This window comes from Lagopus muta, chromosome 1 (assembly GCF_023343835.1).
Source record: "Lagopus muta isolate bLagMut1 chromosome 1, bLagMut1 primary, whole genome shotgun sequence".
NCBI classification, from domain to species: domain Eukaryota; kingdom Metazoa; phylum Chordata; class Aves; order Galliformes; family Phasianidae; genus Lagopus; species Lagopus muta.
The window spans coordinates 21,724,604-21,746,497 of NC_064433.1; the positions used below are offsets into that span (position 1 = coordinate 21,724,604).

At 39.5% G+C, this 21,894-nt stretch overlaps 1 protein-coding gene across 1 annotated transcript; it reads right to left on the reverse strand.

Moving 5' to 3' along the window:
• Window positions 1-984: 984 nt before the first annotated feature.
• Window positions 985-21,493, reverse strand: LOC125691565 (hyaluronidase-1-like). The gene is made up of 4 exons (XM_048941054.1): window positions 21,342-21,493; window positions 10,336-11,286; window positions 4,270-4,359; window positions 985-3,505 (listed from the first exon to the last, which is right to left on the reverse strand). The coding sequence occupies exons 2-4, from the start codon at window positions 11,248-11,250 to the stop codon at window positions 3,077-3,079; spliced, it is 1,434 nt and encodes a 477-aa protein (XP_048797011.1). The 5' UTR covers window positions 11,251-11,286; window positions 21,342-21,493; the 3' UTR covers window positions 985-3,076.
• Window positions 21,494-21,894: the final 401 nt, after the last annotated feature.

Below are 21,894 nucleotides of genomic sequence, written 5' to 3' on the forward strand. Positions count from 1 at the left end.
GTCAGACGTACAGACACGGACAGACACGTGTCACAGCAGGCACACGCAGATGTTCATTCAAACACTCACACGTGTGTATATGAACACACACATACCCCTTGCTTTCTTGTTACCTGTTCAAAGGTATATTCACAGAATCATAGAAATGCTGCATTGGAACTCTTCTGGCAACCCTAACGGGGGATATACAGGTGTGCTGCAGCTATTAAAAGCAGCAGAGTTAAATCCCAAACTCATGCTGACTTTCTGAAGCTCCCAAAAAGTTTCCCCTTTCCTAATCTGACCTCCAAATGCTCCTTATTGTTGCATGCAGTGGTATGTGGAGAACGTGCGGTGCCACTGCTGAGCGAGAACAAGCTCATGGTTTTAAGCTCATTAAGCAGTGTGTGACATTGTTTTGCCGTGATTATTTTTTAAGACAGGATTTTCATCTTTGAGAAGCTGTATGGTTCCCGGGCTGTATCATTCTTCGAAGAGTACAAAACTACATCACTTCCAACTTATTTTTAGAGTAACCTGTGTTTGCAAATGCTCCCACTCTGGCACAGATTGACGGGAAATTACTTTTCCTGAAATGTAAACACAGGAGGAGCTGTGCCTGCCACAGTGCCGTAAAGTGTATCAAGGTTTCATGGGCAAAATCTTTTCGTACATTTTCTTATTGCACACGATGCGCAATTTTAGTTCGCTACTCGCACTAACTTCCTCCAGTGCCAAACTGAAGCAATTTTTAAGTTGTTTTTTGTTTTCTTTTTTAACTTTGTTTTAAGAAGGAGATTTTAACACAGAAAAAAAATACACATACACCTTTATTCAGGCACAGCTTTCCAAAACTGAGATTTTATTCTGTCACCTTTATCTGTGAGGGCCTTTAATATTTTTTCCTCTAGCATTATTCTTCCTGCGTTTATAGATCCTGTCTGAGTCCAGCAGAGTGTTGCATTAGGAAAAAGCCAATGAAACACAGAAATGCTGGGGTGGTTACATTCAGCCAGCAAGACTTTCTCTTCTATTTTCATCTTAAAGACTAAGTGGCAAAATGGGACTTCAGAAAGCATAAATTAGATTAAAATTATTAATATTTTTAAATGTAACATTCACATTCTCTGAAGTTCCCTGTTCCAGGTGAGGTTTATGCCCTGACTTTCAGATCAGGTGAGGCACCCACATCTGGGCTGGTCATAGGGATTCAGCTGTTCTGTGAGCCCAGCAGGTGCCCCAGCTGCCCAGTGCACCTTCCTTGGGCCATGTGCCACCCCGTGTCCCACACAGAGTGCCTGAGCTGCTCCAGGAGCTAACAATGTGATACAGACCTCCACGAGATGGGCTGGGTGAGCCACAACTGACGCTGCCGCCTTCCTACCAGGGGTAATTACTCATGGTATATTGTCTTAATTGGCAATACTCTATTTGCAGCATTACTACCACTTCCCTATGGGTTTTACCCACTTCCTTAGCCTGGGCTCAGTCACGATTTGAGTCAGACTGAGGAATTAACCCAGCTTTAAGAACATGCACTGTGCGCCTATCTATATTTTTCAGTTTTTGATCTGGATGGCTTCCCATCCCAAACCACTGGAGACACCCAAACAGAAGTAAGGAGAGAACACACAGTGATACAAACATGAGAGGGAAAGAAAAGGTTGGGTGTGGGAAGAAGATGTCAGTGGCACATACAGCTGATATTGAAGTCAAACTGAGATTGCAGCCCCACTCATCAGCCCATCAAAATAGAGCAGAACAAAATGAGTCCCAACATTTTCTTCAGTTGCTCAGAACATACAGCCACATTTTATAGGCTATAATACCCAGCTGAAGTAGCTCTATTTCTTTCTTGTTATATGGCTTTCCTACTGATCATTTAAGCTTTGTAATTCAGAGGTTGGTTTTTGTTGTTTTGTTTTGTTTTGTTTTGTTTTGCATTTCCAGACATGGAAAAGAGATAGTATACAAAAATGGAAAGCTCTTACAGGTGACCATATATGTGACCTAAGGCTTATTCACCCAGCTGGCTTAAGGTAAAATGCATCCTAGCTTTTTTTCTTCTAAACTTTAATCCACCTTCTCTCAAACTAAAACAAGGAAGATTTTACCTTCATTTTTCTGTTATCCACTGAACTTGCTGAAAATCAAAAGCTCTGTGGCACACCTCTCCTGCAGCATCTTAGCAGAAGTCATTACAGAGCAACCCAAACACTCTAGCTATCTCGAAGGCCTACATCAACAGTAGAACAGGAAGCAGCCCAGGGGAGCAGTGACACTAAGCAGCAAGGCAGAGAAGGTGTGAAGCTGCCTGTTTCCCAAGGGCTCAGTGGAAAGTTCTGCCTTTGTAGGAATGCTGCAGTGTGCCAGCATCTCTCCATGCTCAGCAACCCAGCAACCCCTGACCTAAAGACGTGTATGTACTGATGGCTGTCTGGTGCTATGGGAAATGACCATTTGACCCAATGACTGTTAATCGCACAGATTTTAAGTCAAACAGTACCTTTGTAACTGAGGGCACAAAACTACCACTAGGAATACTGATATTTCTCAAAGTAACAAGATGCAAATCAGACCTTAAAACACCAAAATACACATTCTGTGCAGAAATATTGGGATCAGTAAGTTGTGATGGATGGGAATCTGGGCACTGTGATGCTGCTCATGCAAAATACCATTTGACTTCAGCAAGAACTGCAGAGCATGGCTTGGGCTCCTTGGTCTACATGAGAACTCTTCCTTGTCAAACTATACTAAATCATCCAACCCCAGAGCAAAGAGGTTCTGGGTCCTTTAAGTTTCTACACGGATGAATCCTGGTACCATGTTATTCAACAGTTTCACTCAAGTAAAATTTCCACTGTAGCAGCAAAAAGTTTACCTGCTTAAAAGGAAAGTAAATGAACTGATCAAAAAGAAGGGGCTACTCAAAAAATGTTTGATGCCTGGAGCTCTTTTAGAAGGACTGGGACATGAGCAAGACCGAATAAAGCAATTTAATCAACAACACCTTTCCTCTTTGTAATAAAGACTTGCTAAAACTTTTAAGTCCAAGTGGCAGCATTTCTGATTTCTTTTCTAAACTCAGAAGAGTTTAATATGCTGTATAAAGGAGAAGAAGCTGCATGGCTCCTAAGAGGAAGACATAAAGCTTCTGTTTTCTTGATCTGCTGAACACAATGTGAACCCAATGCTCCATTACACTTTGGTCAGGCAATTCACAAAATATTCCTGTCCATCCTTGATAACATTGGCACATGAACCTCTGCCTCATGACTTCTATGTTCTCCAGGCTGAGTTCACCAGTCACCTGCAATCGTGGGCCCCTTCCTGAGCGATGGGCTTGAATCTTAAAATCACTGGATGGCAGATGTAGGTATGCAGAAGAGTCACTGTTCTTGCGTATGCATCTTCCATTCTTCTTACACAAGACTTTGCTACAGAGTTTGGCTGCTGAGGTCACATTAATGACATAATGTCCTAAGGGTCCATCAATGTATCTCTTCACAGTGGAACAGCTCTCCTGCAGGAAGTAAAAGACATCACACATTACTCAGTAACTAGCATTGGGTCTAAATTTCTTGTGTTTCAGAAGATACTAGATCAAAACTGTACTCAGCTGAAATATCTGTTGAGATAAACACGTTGGATTTGCATGCCTCCATTGGTAACATCTGGAAGTAACCTTTACCACATCCTCATTTTGGGAGCTTGGTAGCAGTATACAGGATTAGACTGGGAATGAGTCCTAGCAAACAGAAAGAGAGCTTACATCCTTACCTGAGACTCACTAGTTCATTAAGTAAAGATTTCTGGTAACTGCTGACAAGGACCAGTGTATGTAACTAATAGGTTTTAAAGCAGTTATTGAGCTACTGCTTTGGTCCTGATTTCTCCAACTCCTTCAGCTTACTGGGAACTACATCATTCTCAGAAACCAGCACAGAAGTTGCAACTAGCAATTTCTATATGGATCCCTTATTTCCCTGCTGAAGTCAGTGGTGCTTTGCCAGAGGCTTCAGGAAGAAGAGAGTAGATTATGTGAAAGGGAGAGAACCAGAGCCCAGCCCAGATTCACAGTCAATATTACAAGCTGATACAAATAACTTGTTTGAATCAGTGTGCTCTCAACAACAGGACTTCTCAGCATAACTGAAGTATAGAACTAAGAGTTGAAAGTTATCCTGAACCACCATCAATAAAGATAGTCAAGTGCTATGATGGGTGTGGTGGCACAGAAGAGGTATTGAGGTGATTTCTAAATAGTAATAGATCAACAGAATCTACCTTTGAGCTGGCATATTGCATACTGCCCCAGAGAACAACTCCAGCTGCTCCCAAAGCTGCGCTTTCACCAATGGTATTAACCAGATCAATCTGAAAGAAGACCAAAGCAGACATCAGAAAACCAAAGATATATAACTAAAACTAAAAAAGTACTAGGATATTGGCATCACTTTTTTCCCCCTTACAGGAAATCAGGCTGAACATTAAAAAATACTTCTCCAAAAGAGTGGTCAGGCTCTGGAATGCGCTGCCCAGAAAGGTGGTGGAGTCACCATCCCTGGAGGTGTTCAAGAAACATTTAGATGTTGTACTGAGGGACATGGTTTAGTGGGAAATACTGGCAATAGGTGGATGGTTGGACTGGATGATCGTAGAGGTCTTTTCCAACCTTGGTAATTTATGATTCTGTGATCACAGTTCGTATTAGAAAGATTTTATTTGTACCTCCGAAGGCATGCACAGGGTTTTATTCACAGGAGGGAATAAGAAATAATAAAATCATTACAGTTTATTCCCAAGGAGTCCTATAACCAAGCTGGTGGGGTAGGAATTAAAAGCTATGCTTTATCTACCAGTCTTTGAATGATTAGCATAGATAAATAGGCAGTGTACTTAGTACATGATGTTAAGTACGATCATGTGATTGGATGCCCCCATGGAATCTTGCTGCATTTGATAGGCTTTAGGCAGGTGCCTAACTTGTGCTGCTTTAGCCATATCAATATACTCACAGAGCTGCTGTTCCTAGCAGCATGAATGCCATTATGCTGGGAAACATACCACTGAAACACAAGCCTCTCCCTGTTCTTCATAATGCCAACCTAGGGAAAGCATACTTGTATATACTGACTTAGCCATGTCCATTATTAAACTCGCACCAATACACAATCAAGTTGTAGTAATTACCAGTAATGTAGCTGTACCAGAACACACTGTGTGCAGAACAGGAGTCACTTTCCAACAACATAGCAATGTATTTTCTATATATTTTAAATGAATTCCCTGAGACTGTGAATAGTATGTCTAGAGAAATGCAACTGCACCTTACAAATTAGGGAGTAAGGTCCTTCTTCCATTGCTACATTTCAAGGAATGACCAATCACATCTGAAACTACTCTTTCTTGATTTGGAAGAAACAGTAGAAAAAAATAAACAGTGGATTCCATTTTAAAAGTTACGGATGTTCTTTAATGCAGTCTTTTAATCTCTTCCTGGGAAAAAAACAATTTAAGAGACCAGACATATTATCACAGCATGGTGGTGTATTAGAAACGCAAACTCAGAGAATGGAAGAACTGTGTTATTATTGTAAATTGCTGCTAAACAATTTATTTTTCTCAGTAAGTGGGCATGTTGATTTACCAGTGCGTGGCGCGGAGCTCTCATTCCTGAAACTTGTAAGCTTAAGAGACATAAAAGAAGGCATAATAAATGCATTGAAAACAGGAGATTCTGCTGAAATGCTGAAGATTGCTACAGGGTCAGAGTAAGTGATTTTGACCATTAACTGGAGATCAGACAGTACAGGGAAACCTGCAAAAGTTTGAAAGAGCAGAGTTAGCCTGCTGGCTCTTAATGCAGGGTTAAAAAATGATACAGAGTATAATTAATCTTGTCAGAGGATCATGATGCTGATGATCATGCAAGCTGTCTCTTAGAGAATAATACTCGTAAAAGATTATAGTCCAGTTCTAGCTATATAAAAGGAGGGTGGTGAGTGCTGCAGGTGTTATTTTTAAGTGGGAAATTGTGATTTTCTTCTTCTTTCCTCTTCTGGTGTTTGTGTGAATTTAAAAAGCGAGATATCACATGTAAAAACAATATAAAATATAGCCTGAACTCTTGGCAATGATGATTTGTAAGCTGTTCTCATCTTGAAAGCATTTTATGAAGATTACCCAGTGCAAAGGCTAGATGTTTGCCAGATGGTTATTCAGTGATTTAGCAGCGGCAGGGTTCAGATCTCATGAACAAATCAATGAAACCTTTAAGATCAGTCAAAATAAGTGATCAATAGATAGCTAGCATTGCTGGATGGACTAAAACTTGAGAAAAACCCAAAATAACGACTTTAACTGGTACACCTTGGGATTAGGGTGCTTCACCTCAAGTCAGTAAATCCAGTCTTTACTCCCTCGTGTTTCACAGCTTTCTTTGTTATTTGTAGAATTTTTTTAGATTTAGAACCACAAAAATATTTCAGCACTTCATGTATGATCCATACGAATACAAAATAATTAAATCCAAAAGCACGAACTCCACTGCCACTTGTAATTTCAGGAATGAAACTCCTGAAGCAACTTCATCCTTTCACCTGTAGTTCACACCTAGAATCAACACTTTGCCAGTGCTGAGAAACTTAGCACTTTTTTCAGGTTAAGGTCAAGATTTGTCATTTGATTGGAAGGTACGCTCGCCTAGAGATGCTTGAAGGACAGTCACAGCACCTGCATAGTTATTAGATTTTTCCTGGGGAAAAAAAAAGAAAAAATCCACACCACGTGGGATTTTATTTAAGCAAATATTTCCTTGTATTTCCTTCCTCTTCTTGTTTGCTTTAAAACAAAGGTCAAGTGGTAAAAGTCCTCCCCTGGGGGAGAGAGAATTAGGAAAATGTAAGCTAAACTTTCCTATCTTCTTCATGCTTAAAAAATGTGTCATCTCCAGCTCTGTGGGGATTATCTTCACTGGGGAGTTAAAGACAGAAGGAAGTATTTCTCTTTCTGATGCCATTCTATTTTGCACCAATTAAATAAAGGCTCAAAGGAGAACAAGAGAGACAAGTGTGAGCCTGACTACAGCTTATGATTAATTCAGAGTAATAATTACATAGACTTGCCCACAAGGAAGGAAATAAAGTTTCTGTCTGTCATTTCTAGGCATAGCCACATCTCTTGCTGAAAGACTGATTCATATGAAGAATTTCAAAAGCCTTCAGCAGAGAATGGCTTTTCTTTGAATAATCTATCAACACAAGGTGACATTATCTATTTCCCTTTCTCTTCTTTACGCTTGTTCTTTTTGGTCTTTCCTGGTGTCTGACATAGACTGAGAGTGTTCTGGATCCAATCTAGTAGGCTGGGAAGAGACCTGAACTGAGAGCTCCTGCCTCACAGGTAGGTAGGTACTCTGACCCCTGGTCAGCTACAGCATCACCACCTTCCACTACTGCACAGCTGGTCAGAAAATAAAACTCTTATTTCTCATTTGGATATTGTGGAGAAAAAATGGAATCATAACTGACTCTCATAATTGCTGACAGTGGCAAATTGGAAGCATGATCAGGAGGTTCCTCCCCAGAGCACTGTGCGAGGCCCACACATTCCAAGAGGTCCCAGAAGCACAGTTCGTATCAAGGATTCTCCACATTTTGATCAGGCAAGTCGCTGCCCTGCATGCTAAAAAAGTTGGAGATGAGTTGTTTCACTTTGCAGCCTGAGAAGAAGCAGGACAGTTTTCTTAGCTACATGCTGAGAAAAGGAAAATAAGTATATCTGTAATCTTTCTTCACAACTGTGAATGGTCTCGGTTCAGACATGCTTTTTCTGTATTCAGAAATAGCAGTGCAAGCCTTGAGTGGTTGTGGGCAATGGTATCTGCGCACTGACACACAACTTGGCTTCAGAGACTGTCATTAAAATTACCTGCATGTGGATGAGAGAAGTTGTCCATTTTTCATCATTTTTTGGTAGTCATCCTCCTTTATTCATGACTTTAGTCTTCTGGTCAGACACACAGATGCCACTGTGTAACTCCTCTCTCCCACACACACTAATAGCAAATTGTCATGCATGCATGCATTGTATGCATTTGTAGCAGATAGAGAAGCTTTTCATAACGACTGGGATCTCAAATCATAATTTATACACTGATTTGATGAAGAAAATCAGGATGAATTTCTCAGCTATCTTATGCATAGCTCAGCCAACTTCTGTGTACAGTTAGAGGGAAAGGTACAGCAGGCATAGCTGCAGCAGCAGTTTGGGACCTGTGCCTTTTGTCTTTCTGAAGGTCTGCTAGACCTGTGCCTCTAACCTAACTGGCTTTGACTCACAACTATAGTTTTTGCTTTCTTCCGCTGTGATGTTTATTGAATTTATCATACTGTGTACAGAGAGCCTTATGCCCAAGCCTTAAATGTGTCACCAGTTCTTTCTGTTGATCTCTTGCTTGGCTTAATGGGACAGGATGGTGGTTGTCTCGGCCCAGACTTGTCAGAGCTCAGGTGTCTGTAAACCTGCTGCCCCATTTTTCCACTGTACAACATAGTTTCCATTTGTAGTTATATTCTCACCCACCATTACTGGAACTCAGGAGTTGCTTGGTTTATGAGCTTCACGTAGGGGCATGCCATGGGTCACATGGCAAGCTCCAACCTAAGCTAAAATACGAACACAAATAAACATACTTAAAATGCCTTAGTGGCTTCAGTGCCAAGGAAAACAAGTTTATTTTTTCAGTCATTCTTATTTAGAGTTTTCTTAAGTGCAACCCTGCACAGGTTTCAGGCAGTCCCCAAGCTGTTCTCTGCAGACAACGTTTACTATTTGGGGATACTGCAAGCCCTGTCCCCTGCCTGCAGAGCTGGGTGCTATCCTTGTTAGAAGGTATGGAGTAGAACACAACCCAAAGATGTTTTTCTGTCTGTGCATAAATCATCAATGGCTGCTGATTTGTAAAATGATCTTTCAAGCATCCAGCAGGAAATGCCCATATGGATTTGAAAAACTGAGTTAAAGAGTACAACATACCAGGAATATTGCAGTATCACTGTGCTGTTCAGAAAAGTGCAAGGTAAAACAATATAGCTTTATAGCACCACGGATTTTGAACTTGTGTATAATTGCTAACAGCATGATAGTTTTCATAGCTTTCAGTAACATTCCTGGCATTTTTATATCTGTCAAAAGGATGGTTTGTATTATAAAAATGTATTGTTACAGTCTGCATTTGCAGAATGCTCATCTATTTCATGGCCTGTTTTGAGTTCTTCAGCAAAGGCATTTGGGGTGAAAGCCTTCCTGTGCTGACCTCAGTAGCTCATTGCCTTCAGTGCAATCTGGCTTCATGTGCCTGTACATGATTTCTGAGACAGTTAGGACCTGCATCTTCCACATCACACAGAAAACAGTTGCTAAAAACAAGGCAAACCAAATTCACAATTGCTCCTATGAGCCGTTTGCTTTTGTAGAAGCACCCTGAAACACCTCTCAGGCTGCTGGGGCTTTTCCACCTTCCCACTGCCAGGCTAAAGTCATGTGCATCTCACAGCCTGCTGGGCTGACTGCTGCTTTTTTAACTTGTCCCTTCTTGTGGTGGCATCTATATACTTATTGCCCTTTGTCATTGGTTGAAGGAACATTGCTTGACTCAAAAACTTGGTTTCTTTATTGGAAAGACATTAAACATTAAGTGTTGGATCATGAAGACCAGTGAATGTGTTGTACATCTGAAAAATGTGTGCTCATCAGACAGGAGTTAAGAACTCCATGCCAGATCAGTTTATTTGACTACTTTATTTCTCGACTAAATGAATTTCCACTTGGATAAGGAAACAAAAAAGCCCTGAGGTTCCTTTCTCATGTAAGTTGGTCTTTCCATTATACAAATTAGTTTTAAACTTCACAAAAATTGTCAAGCTAATTTTACAAGCTGTCCTGAAGAATTAAAATATCAGGATGAATTATTTCCTTAAGGAAATGATTTTTTTTTGTACTTTCATTCTAAATTACCCTCATTGAAAATATACAATGTTATCCTCCAGAAATATACCAGAACACTGCAGGATTAACTATGGAAAGGTACAGTCTTTTATACTGTGAGTATAGCAGTAGCCTACTCTGGGTAGAGGAGTAGCTGAAGAGTACTAGAATGGCTTGGATTGGAAGGGACCTTAAAGATAATCTAGTTCCAATCCACTACTGTGGGCAGGGCTATCCCTCACCAGCTCAGGCTCCCAAGGCCTCATCCAATTGAAAAATATGCATAAATGCTTTTATGTAAGTACTTTTTTTCTAAGAGGTTGTTTCTAATCTCTACATTTCTAAAGACATCTGTGTGCTTACCTCTGTTAAAACATGAAAAGTGTAGGCGTAAAATGGTCTGGAGTAAACAAAAACAGGCAAAACGTAGTCTTTTCTAGCAATCGAGGCAACACGTATTGCCTCTTTAACCCGATAGTGAACAAACTTTAGTGCATTGGGACTTGACTTCAGTATATAATCCAGATATATTGAAGGGTAGAGAGCCGTACTTTCCTTCCACAGCCAAAGAAGGAGATCATTGCGAGAAGATTCAATGGCTGGGCATTTTCCCGTGTATGTTTGCCAGTGCTCTTTGTAATCGTAATTGTAGCAGTCTGGGTAAAGATAGTAACCCCACAAACCATTTGGCCTCATGTGTTCAGCCAGAAGGATAGTGTTGTTCATAAAACTCTTGCCAGCGTTTTCAAATTCCTCTTTAGCTACTTTCCTAATTTTATCCTCCGACCACTGTGGATGCCGTTGCCTAACCATCTCAAGAGATTTATTTCTATAAATGCTTTTATTGCCCCAGTTCCTATCCCACTGGGGTCTCCAGTTTTCCCAGTCAATGACTGCAAGTCCGTGAAATTTCTTCATGGGTATGCAATAGTCAATGTCAGACTTTGCTTTATTAAGGTGCTTGATAAGACTTTCATTTTGAGGCACTCCTCCATTCACGGGGTTGCCATTATCTGAGTAGTAGGGATAATATCCCAAATGAGTGTGATAGAATATTGTCACATTGGATCCACTCAGAGTCTCGTTGGTGTTTGATGCGATGTCAAAGATGCTGAGATCCAAGTCCACCTTGTACCGCAGCCGGCATTGCTCAGTGGGTGCATTCCAAACCACGACAAAGGGCTTGTGCAGAAGCAGGGGAGCCTGTGCCTGCTTTGGAAGCTGCGCATCACACGTAAGCAGCACTGTGACTGCCAGCCACCTGATCCAAAGATCCATGATGTGTTGTTTACTGGGAAATTGTTGTGGTGTGTCCTTGAATACAAAAATTAGAGATGGCATTTTACAATGTCTGACAGATAGGATGACAAAGGGATATCTTTAGGCTCCATTTTCTTTTGTTAATGTAATAATTTTTGCAAAAAGAAGAAGCCACAAAAACTGATCTTGGAAAAAATAAATCTAATTTCAAATGTTCAGAAAGACTTTTTACAGCCTTTCCCTTTTGGAAGCACGGTCTGATGTTCAGTTTATCCTGCTTTCCTCTTCACCCAGAAACCTCATACACTTGATTCAGACCTTAGCACTTATTTTCTCCTTCATGTCTACAACAAATGAGTTAAAAACAGAATAATTTTAAAAAACAGTATAGAAAGGGTTACGCTACTCCTTTCAAATGTCAGCTTGGAAGCAAGTTCTGCTACAACCATTCCAACTTGCTTAGAACTTCATTATAATGGGCTAAGGACATCTCTATTATTTGTATACTCTAGTGCTCACATTAAGGGTAGTATAAACAAAAAGCGGACACATCCGTGTCGAAAGGATTAATCAGAAGAACTTAGAAATGGCAATTTTCAGCAGAACTGAAAAAAAAGCTTTGTTATATACCCCTAAGTTAACTCTCACTTTCTAAATGAGTGGTTGCAAGAGTGATAATCTATCTGCAGTCTGGAAGGGTGATACTGTTAATGGCTTAATGATTTAGTAGTCATTATACTGGAAGTAAATTAAATATCAATACGTGAAAGAAATAATTATATCAAGCAAATCTGAACCAGACAGAAAGCATGACATTTCTTGGATAAAAAGGGAACTAACCTAAAGATAGGGGGGCATATCAGTGTTATTGTTTTCCTTTCTAGGTCTGCTGTTTCCCCTGGCTGGTAAGTACTCTGGCTTACAGACTAAGTTCTCTGGGGCTGCTGTTGCCCATGGCACCCACATCCATGCTTGGCATTGCATGGTGCAGATGTTCACCTGCTGCCTGCTCCAGAACCTATCCGCGCTCCTGGCTCTTCTTCAAGAGGCACAGCTCTGCTGTGTGCAGGATTTGTGATCCAGTGCCTTTGCTGGGCAGTACAGTACCTATTTGTCCAAACACTTCACAGAAGGGTCATACAATCAGACAATAGTAGAATGACTTAGCTTGGAGGGGATTTTAAAGATCATCTAATTCCAACTCTCCTGCCCTTGGCAGGGTTGCCTACCACTCGATCAGGCTGCCCAGGATCCCATCTAACCTGGACTCAAATGCTTCCAGAGATGGGGCATCCTCTCTGGTCAACTTGTTCCACCACCTCAACACCCTCTGAATAAAAGATTTCTTCCAAACATCTAACCAAAATCTGTGCTCTTTTAGTTTAAAGCCATTCCCTCTTGTCCTATCATTATCAGGCCGTGAAAAATGGCAGTTCCCCCCTCCTGCTTGTAAGTTCCCTTCAAGTACTGGAAGGCTCCACTGAGGTCTTTCTGGAGCCTTCTCCAAACTGAACAAGCCCAACTACCTCAACCTTTAAGAGAAATTATATGAATCTGAATATTTCCCTATTTTTACATTCATTTTTAATGATTCTTTTCCTTCACTGTGAAGTCAGACCCAAGTTATCCTACCTTAATTAGACTAGCTTCACTTGCCCCTAGTACTTGTTCATTCAGGTGTAATCAGTTAATCACTTATCTCCTAGAAAATGGAATCTCTTCACACCTTCCCATCTATTAATAAATCATTTGCTCACAGCTGAGATATCTAGATTTCTTGCTTTCCAAATTTTCAAATGCACCACTCTAAGTGTCAGATGTGGTAGTACTCCTTGGATACTCCTTGGATTTAATCTGTGATGGAATAACAAAGCAAAAAGAGGGGCTTCAAGTATTCCTGTCCAAGTACACCAGAAGACTTATTAGAGACAAAACTTCTTCCACTGTTTGAAAAAGTGCTGGCTTTCAGAAGTGATGTAATACAGGATTTTAGTATTATATATTATGTGGTAGTATATAGTGTCCCTGCCATTTCTCCTTCCTTCCCCAGTCCTTCTGTCCTTTGTGTCTGATACTTCTTTTTTCTATCTGCCACTGCTCTCCTGATATTCTCTGCCTTTCTCTTGGGTCTCTATTTTGTCCTTTTATTTCCTACATTGCAATCTTTCTCTCCTCTATCCCTAACCTTGAATTTATCCATCCTTATTTCCTGAAAAGGGTTGAGTCATTCTGTCCATTGGTCAAGAGCTATTCCTAAAGAGGTGGAAGAAGGCAGTTTGCACTGTGATAGCTAGAAGTAGTGCACAAAAAGCTGCACTGCAAAAAAGCCACAGTGCCGGAATTCCCAGGAGCAAACTCTCATTAGCAAGCTAGATATTTATTCTCACTTTATTTCCTCACTTGGTCTCCAGATGATGGCTTTGCATGCTCAAGTATAGATTTAGCACCCAAATTTTAAAACTATGTTCACAGTCCTTTAGGTCCTATTAACAACGTCCTTGAGTGAACTTGGCCATTGCTATAGACCACCAGGCTGGCACTAAGTACATGTGTGCATACTGGGAAAGGATGCTAGGTTGTTTTCACTCCACTCTTTTCCTGGAAGGCACTCTTACGTTTGCACTCTTTTGATGCAGCAAAATGACACAGTACTCTTAGGTGCCTTTTCATGACTGGGACTGCCCATAATATAAGCAAGGTTTTTCTTGAGAAGCAATACTTTACATGAAGTAGGAAGAGCAACATGAGTGAATTTCTGTGGAAAAAAAGGTACAGGAAAAAGTTCCAGATGCTTTATCCCACAATCCCAATGCTAGCATTGTTTAATCTTGTGTTGTTATGTATGTATAACTGGGCATTTCATAGTTTTTGTCTATATATGACACTAGACACTGAGCCCAGTAGAAAATCCAGGAAATGTTTAATATTGCAAGATAAATTCAAGTTAATTTTTAATTCTATGCTACTCTGTGTCATTGTCCTTGACACGGCTTTAAATCTCAGAACCACAGAATCATGGAAACTAGAAAGGATCTTTGGAGGTGACCTGGTGCAACCTGCCCTGCTCTAGCAAGGTCACTAAGAGTGGGTTGCCCAGGGCCATATGACTACAGGTAACAGAACAAATCTGCTCATCTCAGGATGTGTTGAATAATTCCCAAGGGTCTGTTGACTGCACTGATGGAATGTTCAATGAAGTTGTGGAGGAGCCTGGATGCTTTGCTCAAATGCAGATGTGCAGGTATCTGCATCTACAACCTGAATCCCTAGATAAAGTAGGGAGGGGGAATCTGTGTGATCCTGCTGAAGCTTTTTAGAAGTCAGGAATCTGTTTAAGAACAGTAATTCAGGCTCCTCAAGTGAATAACAAACACCTCCCATGATTACTATGAATTCTTTATTTAGAGCTGTGTGCAATTAGTCACCCAGTTTGCTATCTCTGTTAGCCTAGAAAGAGAGTTGATAACTACCGTGATAACATGCCTGCCTTTTAGATGGCTAAAACTGGAAAGCATCTCAGTTTTCCTGCTACTCTTAATTACACACAACCCTGTATACGCAATTCCTTAAAGGGGAGATGATTCCTAAAAAACAGACCCAGTGAAAAAATTCCAATCCAGTTGCATTAATCTGCAATTAATTCAGATATTACTGACACGAGGGAATTTAACTACAGATGCTTTTTTTTTTTTTTTCATCAAAAAGTCATTTGAAACCAAGTGAGGCAATTTTTCAAAGGAACATGTAGGCCTTTAATTCTGAAAAAGCACGGGGAAATAAATTATCTCTTGTTTCACAGAAAAGAACCTCTAAATAACAGCAAAATATCTTTTTATTGCAATTTCCATTGCTATTTTTTGGACTATGACCTTTTTATTCTCAAGCAAGGCCACTAATTGGACTGTTTTAATCCCTAATTTTTTAATGAGTGCAGACACTAACGATTCCTTCTTGAAGCTCATTATAAACCTTGATTCAAATCCTCCCATTTTTCTGATTCAATGACATATTGTTATGGTTAATTTAACTTCCCAAAGATGCACACAGCTTTCTGAGGCACTGTAATATTTTCAGAGCAGAATCTGTTCCCAACTTTTCTGCTCTATATTCTAAAAACAAAAATGAATTCCTCACAAATGAAAGAATTGAGAGTCTGACTAGAAATCCATTGAAGCTGATGAGATTTTTTACTGCAGTAATGTTTAGATCATGCTCTCACTGCTCTTTATAACATGGACTTTTCTATTTGCATCATCTTCCTCTATGCAGTTCAGTACGCAGCAGATTATGGCTGATTTTCAGTATATCCTCTAATAGGTGCCTTGAAATTTACTGTTTCATAAAACAAGTGAGTACTTTTCTGCATACATCTTTCCACATTCCCTTGAAAAGAAACAAAAAAAAATTGCTTTTTCCAAGCAAATTTTCTTAATGTAGCCCAACTTTTATTATCGCTATGATTATTGGCCAGAATTCCAGTACATTTCCATTTCCTCATATCTGACTGCTGCTGAGCCAAAAATCTTAATTGTACCCTTTGATTTCAAAATATACAGCTTGAAATTTATAAAGATGTAGATCTGCACCCTGAAGAAACCTATCTGCACAACACAGGTTACAATACAGTGCAATGGTGCTATCCGGATGGCAAGTTCTTCTTTTCTAACGTGTATTAATTATGACAGGGTTCTTTGCACCATAACACACATTACCACTTGTGTTTTGTATTATGATTCACATGTTGGCCATATGATAGCCAGCCAACATGACTTTGTAATAGCTGGCAAGCACATCCTCTCACTATACTTCTCCATATGATGAAATTTCAAGGCAGCATAAACCATATATTTGTAGACTCATAGAATTAAAGAATCACAAGGTTGGAAAGGACCTACAGGATCATCTAGTCCAACTGTCCTCCCATCACCATTTCTAGCAGAAGCTACTAACCCATATCTTGTAGCTCCTCATCCAGACGCTCTTGAACACTGCCAGGGACAGTGACTCCACCACCTCCCTTTGCAGGCCATTCCAGTGTCTGCCCACTCTCTGAGTGAAAAATTTACGTTCTGTAGATTGCATTTTGTCATCTTCCTTCACTTTTAAGGTAAGAAACTACTGATTTATGTCAGTTTTTGTACTCTTACTGAAGAAATAGACATAATTTCTCCAGAGCTATAATGACAAAAAATAGCGTAAGTGGAAAGAAGTTTCAAGCAGAAGTTGCAGTGAAGCAGAGATCTTATGTAGATTTAGACATATTTCAGATAAGATTTAAAGGTGTTATAGTTGACATTTCAAGACTCAGTAATGCATGTGAGAGTCTAAAAGGAAGCTCTGTGAAACACTGCAAATATAGTTTAAGCCATATAACTCCTGTTAAAAGTTGGAAAAATCACCTTTCCTTCATGGTTTAACTATACATCTTTAATAAATATACTGGCTTTTAAATTATATTAGCCAGGTGCAAGTTAATGAGGAAATCTGAAGTGGCTTTTACTGTAGTAACCTTAACATTTTTCCTCTTTTTTTTTTTTTTCTAAACTGTGTACGCATATACACTGATGGATATGCACACAGTGTGCATTTACAGAATATCACGTATTCATCTATACATTTATGCTTAATTCACTGTGTTTTACTGTCCTCGTCTTGCTCCCTCTCTACTGCTGTTCTTCTGATCCAAACTGTCAGAAGTCTTGCTTGGTGCTGTGGGAAAATTTCTTGTTGATGAAGTGGTAAGGTAGACACAGACTGCAAACTTATAGGGATATGTTTATGGTTCAAAAGTGTAAACGTGTATTGTCTACATGTCTTAAATATGCACTGGCATCATTTTTTAGAAATGATGAGTGTTGACTGTATCCTCTCACACACCAGTTTTCAGTCTGTTGACTCACATCATCCTACTTTTACAGCTTTCTTTCTCAGGTAAGATATAAAGTTGAAACGTTAACAGAAAAACAGTTAACACTACAATTTTTGCAGTCTTCCTTATAGAGTAATAGAATTACCTAAAGGAACATATCTTTTTCTTTGTAATTTGTGTTAAAGTTCACTTCTCATAGGTGAACAGAGGGCTGAGGCTACAAGGTGTGAAGGAGCATCCTTCGATTTTTGTGCAAAATGTGTGAAAAGAAATTCAAAGAGCAAGGAGATGGGGACTCAGACCTTTGCTATCCTTGTTATAACTGCTGACCTTTTGTAAACGGTGATTTATTCGTATCAAGGCAAATGGAAAACTCCAGAAGACATTCTTTCGTGCATATCAGAGTTTTACAGACAGTCAGATTTAGACCAAAGATCTGCTTAGGCATTTCCTGTTTAGCTTTATTGTTTCTGTTATTTGCCGCTCGTGTCATGCCTTCAGTTGAGAGAAAAGACTGTATGGAAACATGGGACTGAAAGCTAAAATAACTGGTATTTAAGAGATTTTCTTCCCCTGGAACCCATCATTCTTTTCATAGAATTGTAGAATTGTAGAATCATAGGACCATAGAATGGCTTGGGTTGGAAGGAACCTCAAGGATCAAGAAGTTCCAACCCCCCTGCCACATGCAGGGCCACCAACCTCCCCATGTAATACTAGTCCAGGCTGCCAGGGCCCCATCCAAGCTGGCCTTTAACACCTCCAGGGACGGGGCATCCACAAACTCTCTGGGCAGCCTGTTCCAGCACCTCACCACTCTCTCTGTAAAGAACTTCTCCCTGACATCCAACCTAAATCTTTCCTCCCTCAACTTAAAGCCATTTCCCCTTGTCCTGCCATTATCTACCTTCATTAGAGGCAGACACACATCTTTACTCACATCTTATCATCTGCAAAGTCATTGCATTAGTACCAAAACTGCCTGAGGGCTGCTTGCATTGCTAGATGCTGTCATCACTGTAGCCTTCATTGTGGGACACATTTCATAGAACTACGTATCATTCCTTAAACTGCTTTCACACCACAATATACCTCACTGTAACCAGGTGAACTTTTCATTTCTGATTGTAATTTTTGGAATGTAGAATAACTGCAGTTTAATCATGTTTAGAAGCAAGAAACAACAGCATAGGTTAGCAAAATGCAGAAAAATCAGGGTTTCCTTGTTCCCCAGTATCTGTACCAAGCCCTTTGTGCACCTCCACAAATTCCTTTAGGTTTTGCCATTAAGAGTGTTCTTTTGGCTTTGAAATTAAGGCTCGGGCTCCTGGCCTGCACAGAGGAAGGCAGAATTAGGTCTCTGACCTGAGAGCTGCAGCTGCAGTCTCCACAGGTGTGCCTCTCCAAAGGAGGGAGCCTTGAGCAGCACAGGACCAAGTGTCTGCGAGAACATTGTGGCCCCTCTGGCTCCTCACCTCTGAATGTTCTCTTCAGTCTCATTTTAACATGAAGCTGTGATGGGGATAGGCCACGCAGTCAGGCCTGGGTGCTATAAGGCCACTGTGGTCACCTCCAGACCTTACAGGCACTGAAGGAAGTATCTGCATCTGTGTGCTGTCACCAAAGCCTCACTGGTAAATGTCCACCTGTTTATGGAGACCAAGCATTGGATGTGAGCACAGTGAGGTGGTGGGCGGTGTGTTTCAGCAGTGGTGACAGTGATGTGAAAGACAAGCCATGGTCCGAATGGCCATGCAGATTATTACAAGCACAGCAAGCAGGCTCTTGTTCATTGCTGGCAGAAATGCACAGCTACTGGTGGTGACTGTGTTGAAAAAAACAGTGTTTTGTAGCTGAGAGTTTGCTCTATCAAACAGTGTCACTGTGCTCTTTCTAGCTGTTGAGTGTCCATGGAAATAAATAGAGGTATTACTTTCAGAGTAACCTGCACAGTGCTGCCAAATCAGCCCTTTGTAAAAGTCCCAAATGACTTCTGATCACATTTTTGGAGCCAGTATCTTTTTTTTTTTTTTTTTTAACCACATGGACTTCAAATTGTGTTCACTTCCTCCTGAAGAGGAAAACAACTTGTATCTGAATGCTCACGTAAAAAACTTCTAAGTGATTTAGTAGCAAGTCATTTGGTGAAGGAAAAATAATATGCAGATCGTGGTTACTGGCTCTGTGTTTTAGTTAAAAAACTCCCTGTCATCTTAAATCATCAGAGATTATAGATGACAATTTGAATATCAAGTAAAGACAAATTAATATGTTTTCAATCTGTCCATGCTGTAGAGGGAGATTAAACATATATGCACTACAAACAATTTTTCAATTGCTTAAAGATTGAGTAAAGCAAAGATTATTTTTAAAGTGGATGACACTAGATAAAACAGAGTACTGTTTTATCTTATTATTTTACGTATCTGATACGTGAAATTATCTATTATTTAATGTATGAAGCACTGATCAAATCTTTGTTTTAAGAAAAAGCTTGACATACTGTCTTTGTTATTTTCCACCTGCTTCCATTGCATTACAAACTGGACACAAACATATCTTAGAAAGAAAGAATTCTCAGTATTTAAAATTGGCAAGTTGCAAATGTTGTATTAAATGTTATATTAAATGTTGTATTAAAAGCCTAAGTTTTCATAAGCTACTTCAGGATATTTTTTTCCTCTCCTATGAAATATCTTGCAAAGGATAAAAGGGAAAAAAAAGCAATTGTACTTTTTTTGCCTTACTAAGAAGCTATATTGATTGTAGGAGCTGTTAAAGTTTTAATCCCCTGAATAATTAAGACTAATGTCCTCAGCATTGCTCAGTAGGTTGTGGCCTTTGCTGGGTGAAAACAAAAGTGCCTGGCAACAGTATTTTGAATGAAAGTTCTTAATGGTTTATAGATTTTCCTTTAAATTTATTACTGAGACTTTTAGCTGGAGATCGTGAGCATTATTTGGCTCTAACAGAATACACTCTACCTTCTGGAACATGATGATAGTAGCTCAAAAGAATTTATGAATGTACATTAAATAATAGATGAGTTTACATTGTTGTGAAGCATTTAAAATAGTTTTACTTCCTTCTCACAGTCTGCTTACACATTCACTTTTTGAAGGTTTTGTTGTTATTAGAGTCACTGATAAAAGAGAAAATTAAGTCAAATTGATAACATGGGGAATTCCTACAATAAGGCTTTGGCTTAATCCTGAGAAAATGCTGTAAACTAAATTAACTTTTGCTCTATCAGAGATAAATTCCGCTCTCAGATGGTGTAATTGAAGAAAATTCAATTGAAAATAATTGAGGGGTGTAAATCTGGAAATGTTCCAGTTGAATTAATGGAGTTTTAAGCATTTATAGTCTTGTGAGTGGAAAAATGTATTCTTCAATCATCTAAAAATTACTAATGTGTTGACAAATGCTTAAAATATTTGTATATTCCACTGTAAATTTCTGCTTGCAATAAGTAAGTCCTATTCTTTGGACAACACAAAATGAAATATTACACTTTGCCAAACAGAAACTCGGGGCAATTTGAAAATATAAGTGAAGTACTTGAGGTAGCATTAAATTCAGACTTTAATTGCATGCGGGTACTCAGCTCATCTGGGGAAAAGCATCTCTCTCTCTGCTAATACCCAGCATATCTTAACACAAACCATTAATGGACAGAAGTCATTGTCATGCAACTAACAGCATCCTCTTTGGGACTGCTTTTGCGCTTAGTTGAAAACACACTGGTTGTTGTGATAGAATGCCTTAATGCAAAGCTGTGACTTATTTTGAAAAAATTAAACTTTATATTTTGTTTCTAATGAAAATGGCATATTTTTATTTTTTCATATGGAATTCAATACATGGCCAACATATAATTAGCTGCCTTCTTGGTCTGTAGTGTTCTATGCGTAACGTAGTGCACCACTTTACATATTAAAATAGTTAATCATATGCTAAAATGCCTTTAAAGTCCAAGCATTTCTCCTGCTTTTCAAATGTGAATTTTATTCACAGACAGCTTTTCAACATCAGTTTTCTCATCTAAAATAGCTGTTATACATTGCGGAGTATAAATCACCAAGAAGCTATTTAACAAGAGTAAACAGAAAGAAAATATAGTTCAGAAGTGATGTGCTACAGAAGATAACTCAGAAAGTCTCCATAAGTGGTAGGCTATAACCAGAAGAGAAAACTTTTCTTTACAGAGTATTAATTGAGTAAATAACATGGCACTTACCTCTGTGAAACCAGTGAACAGCAGTAAACTTTGGCAGAACAAATTACAACAGCTGATGTGTTTGTCTGGGGAATTTGCTCATCCTAATGAGTGGGTTTTTAACTAATGAGAAACTGAGAGGGTCTGAAGATATGTGTAGATTTTTATTTAAACACTCGCCATGTCATTGCAAAGTAAGTAAATAAGTGCACAAAAAAAAGTTGGAAGTAATACTTGTAAGCAGCCTGGCTCTTGTCATAATAATTTTGTTTGTCCAACTTTTATGGCCTGAGAAGGGAGTGACCCGATTAATGTTTGCAAAGAATGAATTTTTTCGAGAGCCGCACGCTCACTAGTGACAAGCACTGACAGCAGTGACTGTGGGGCAGGGGAGAGCAAGGCTGCTTGCAAAACAGAGCCAACAAAACAATTCAGGAAGAGCCTTTTTTTATAGAGACTGTTTGGCATCAACCTCCATCGACTGTTCAGTCTTCACCATTCTATGACCGTGACATCTGCTACCAAGGAGCACTGGTGTGAGCACCAATCGGCACAGGGCAGGAAATAGCAGCAC

Coding starts and splice junctions, on each gene's coding strand:
- LOC125691565 (XM_048941054.1), bottom strand. CDS start 11,250: ATGGATCTTTGGATCAGGTGGCTGGCAGTCACAGTGCTGCTTACGTGT. Junction 4,360..10,335: donor CTTTTCATGTTTTAACAGAG/GTAAGCACACAG, acceptor GTCTTCTTTCAG/ATTGATCTGGTTAATACCAT. Junction 3,506..4,269: donor TGCAATATGCCAGCTCAAAG/GTAGATTCTGTT, acceptor TACTTCCTGCAG/GAGAGCTGTTCCACTGTGAA.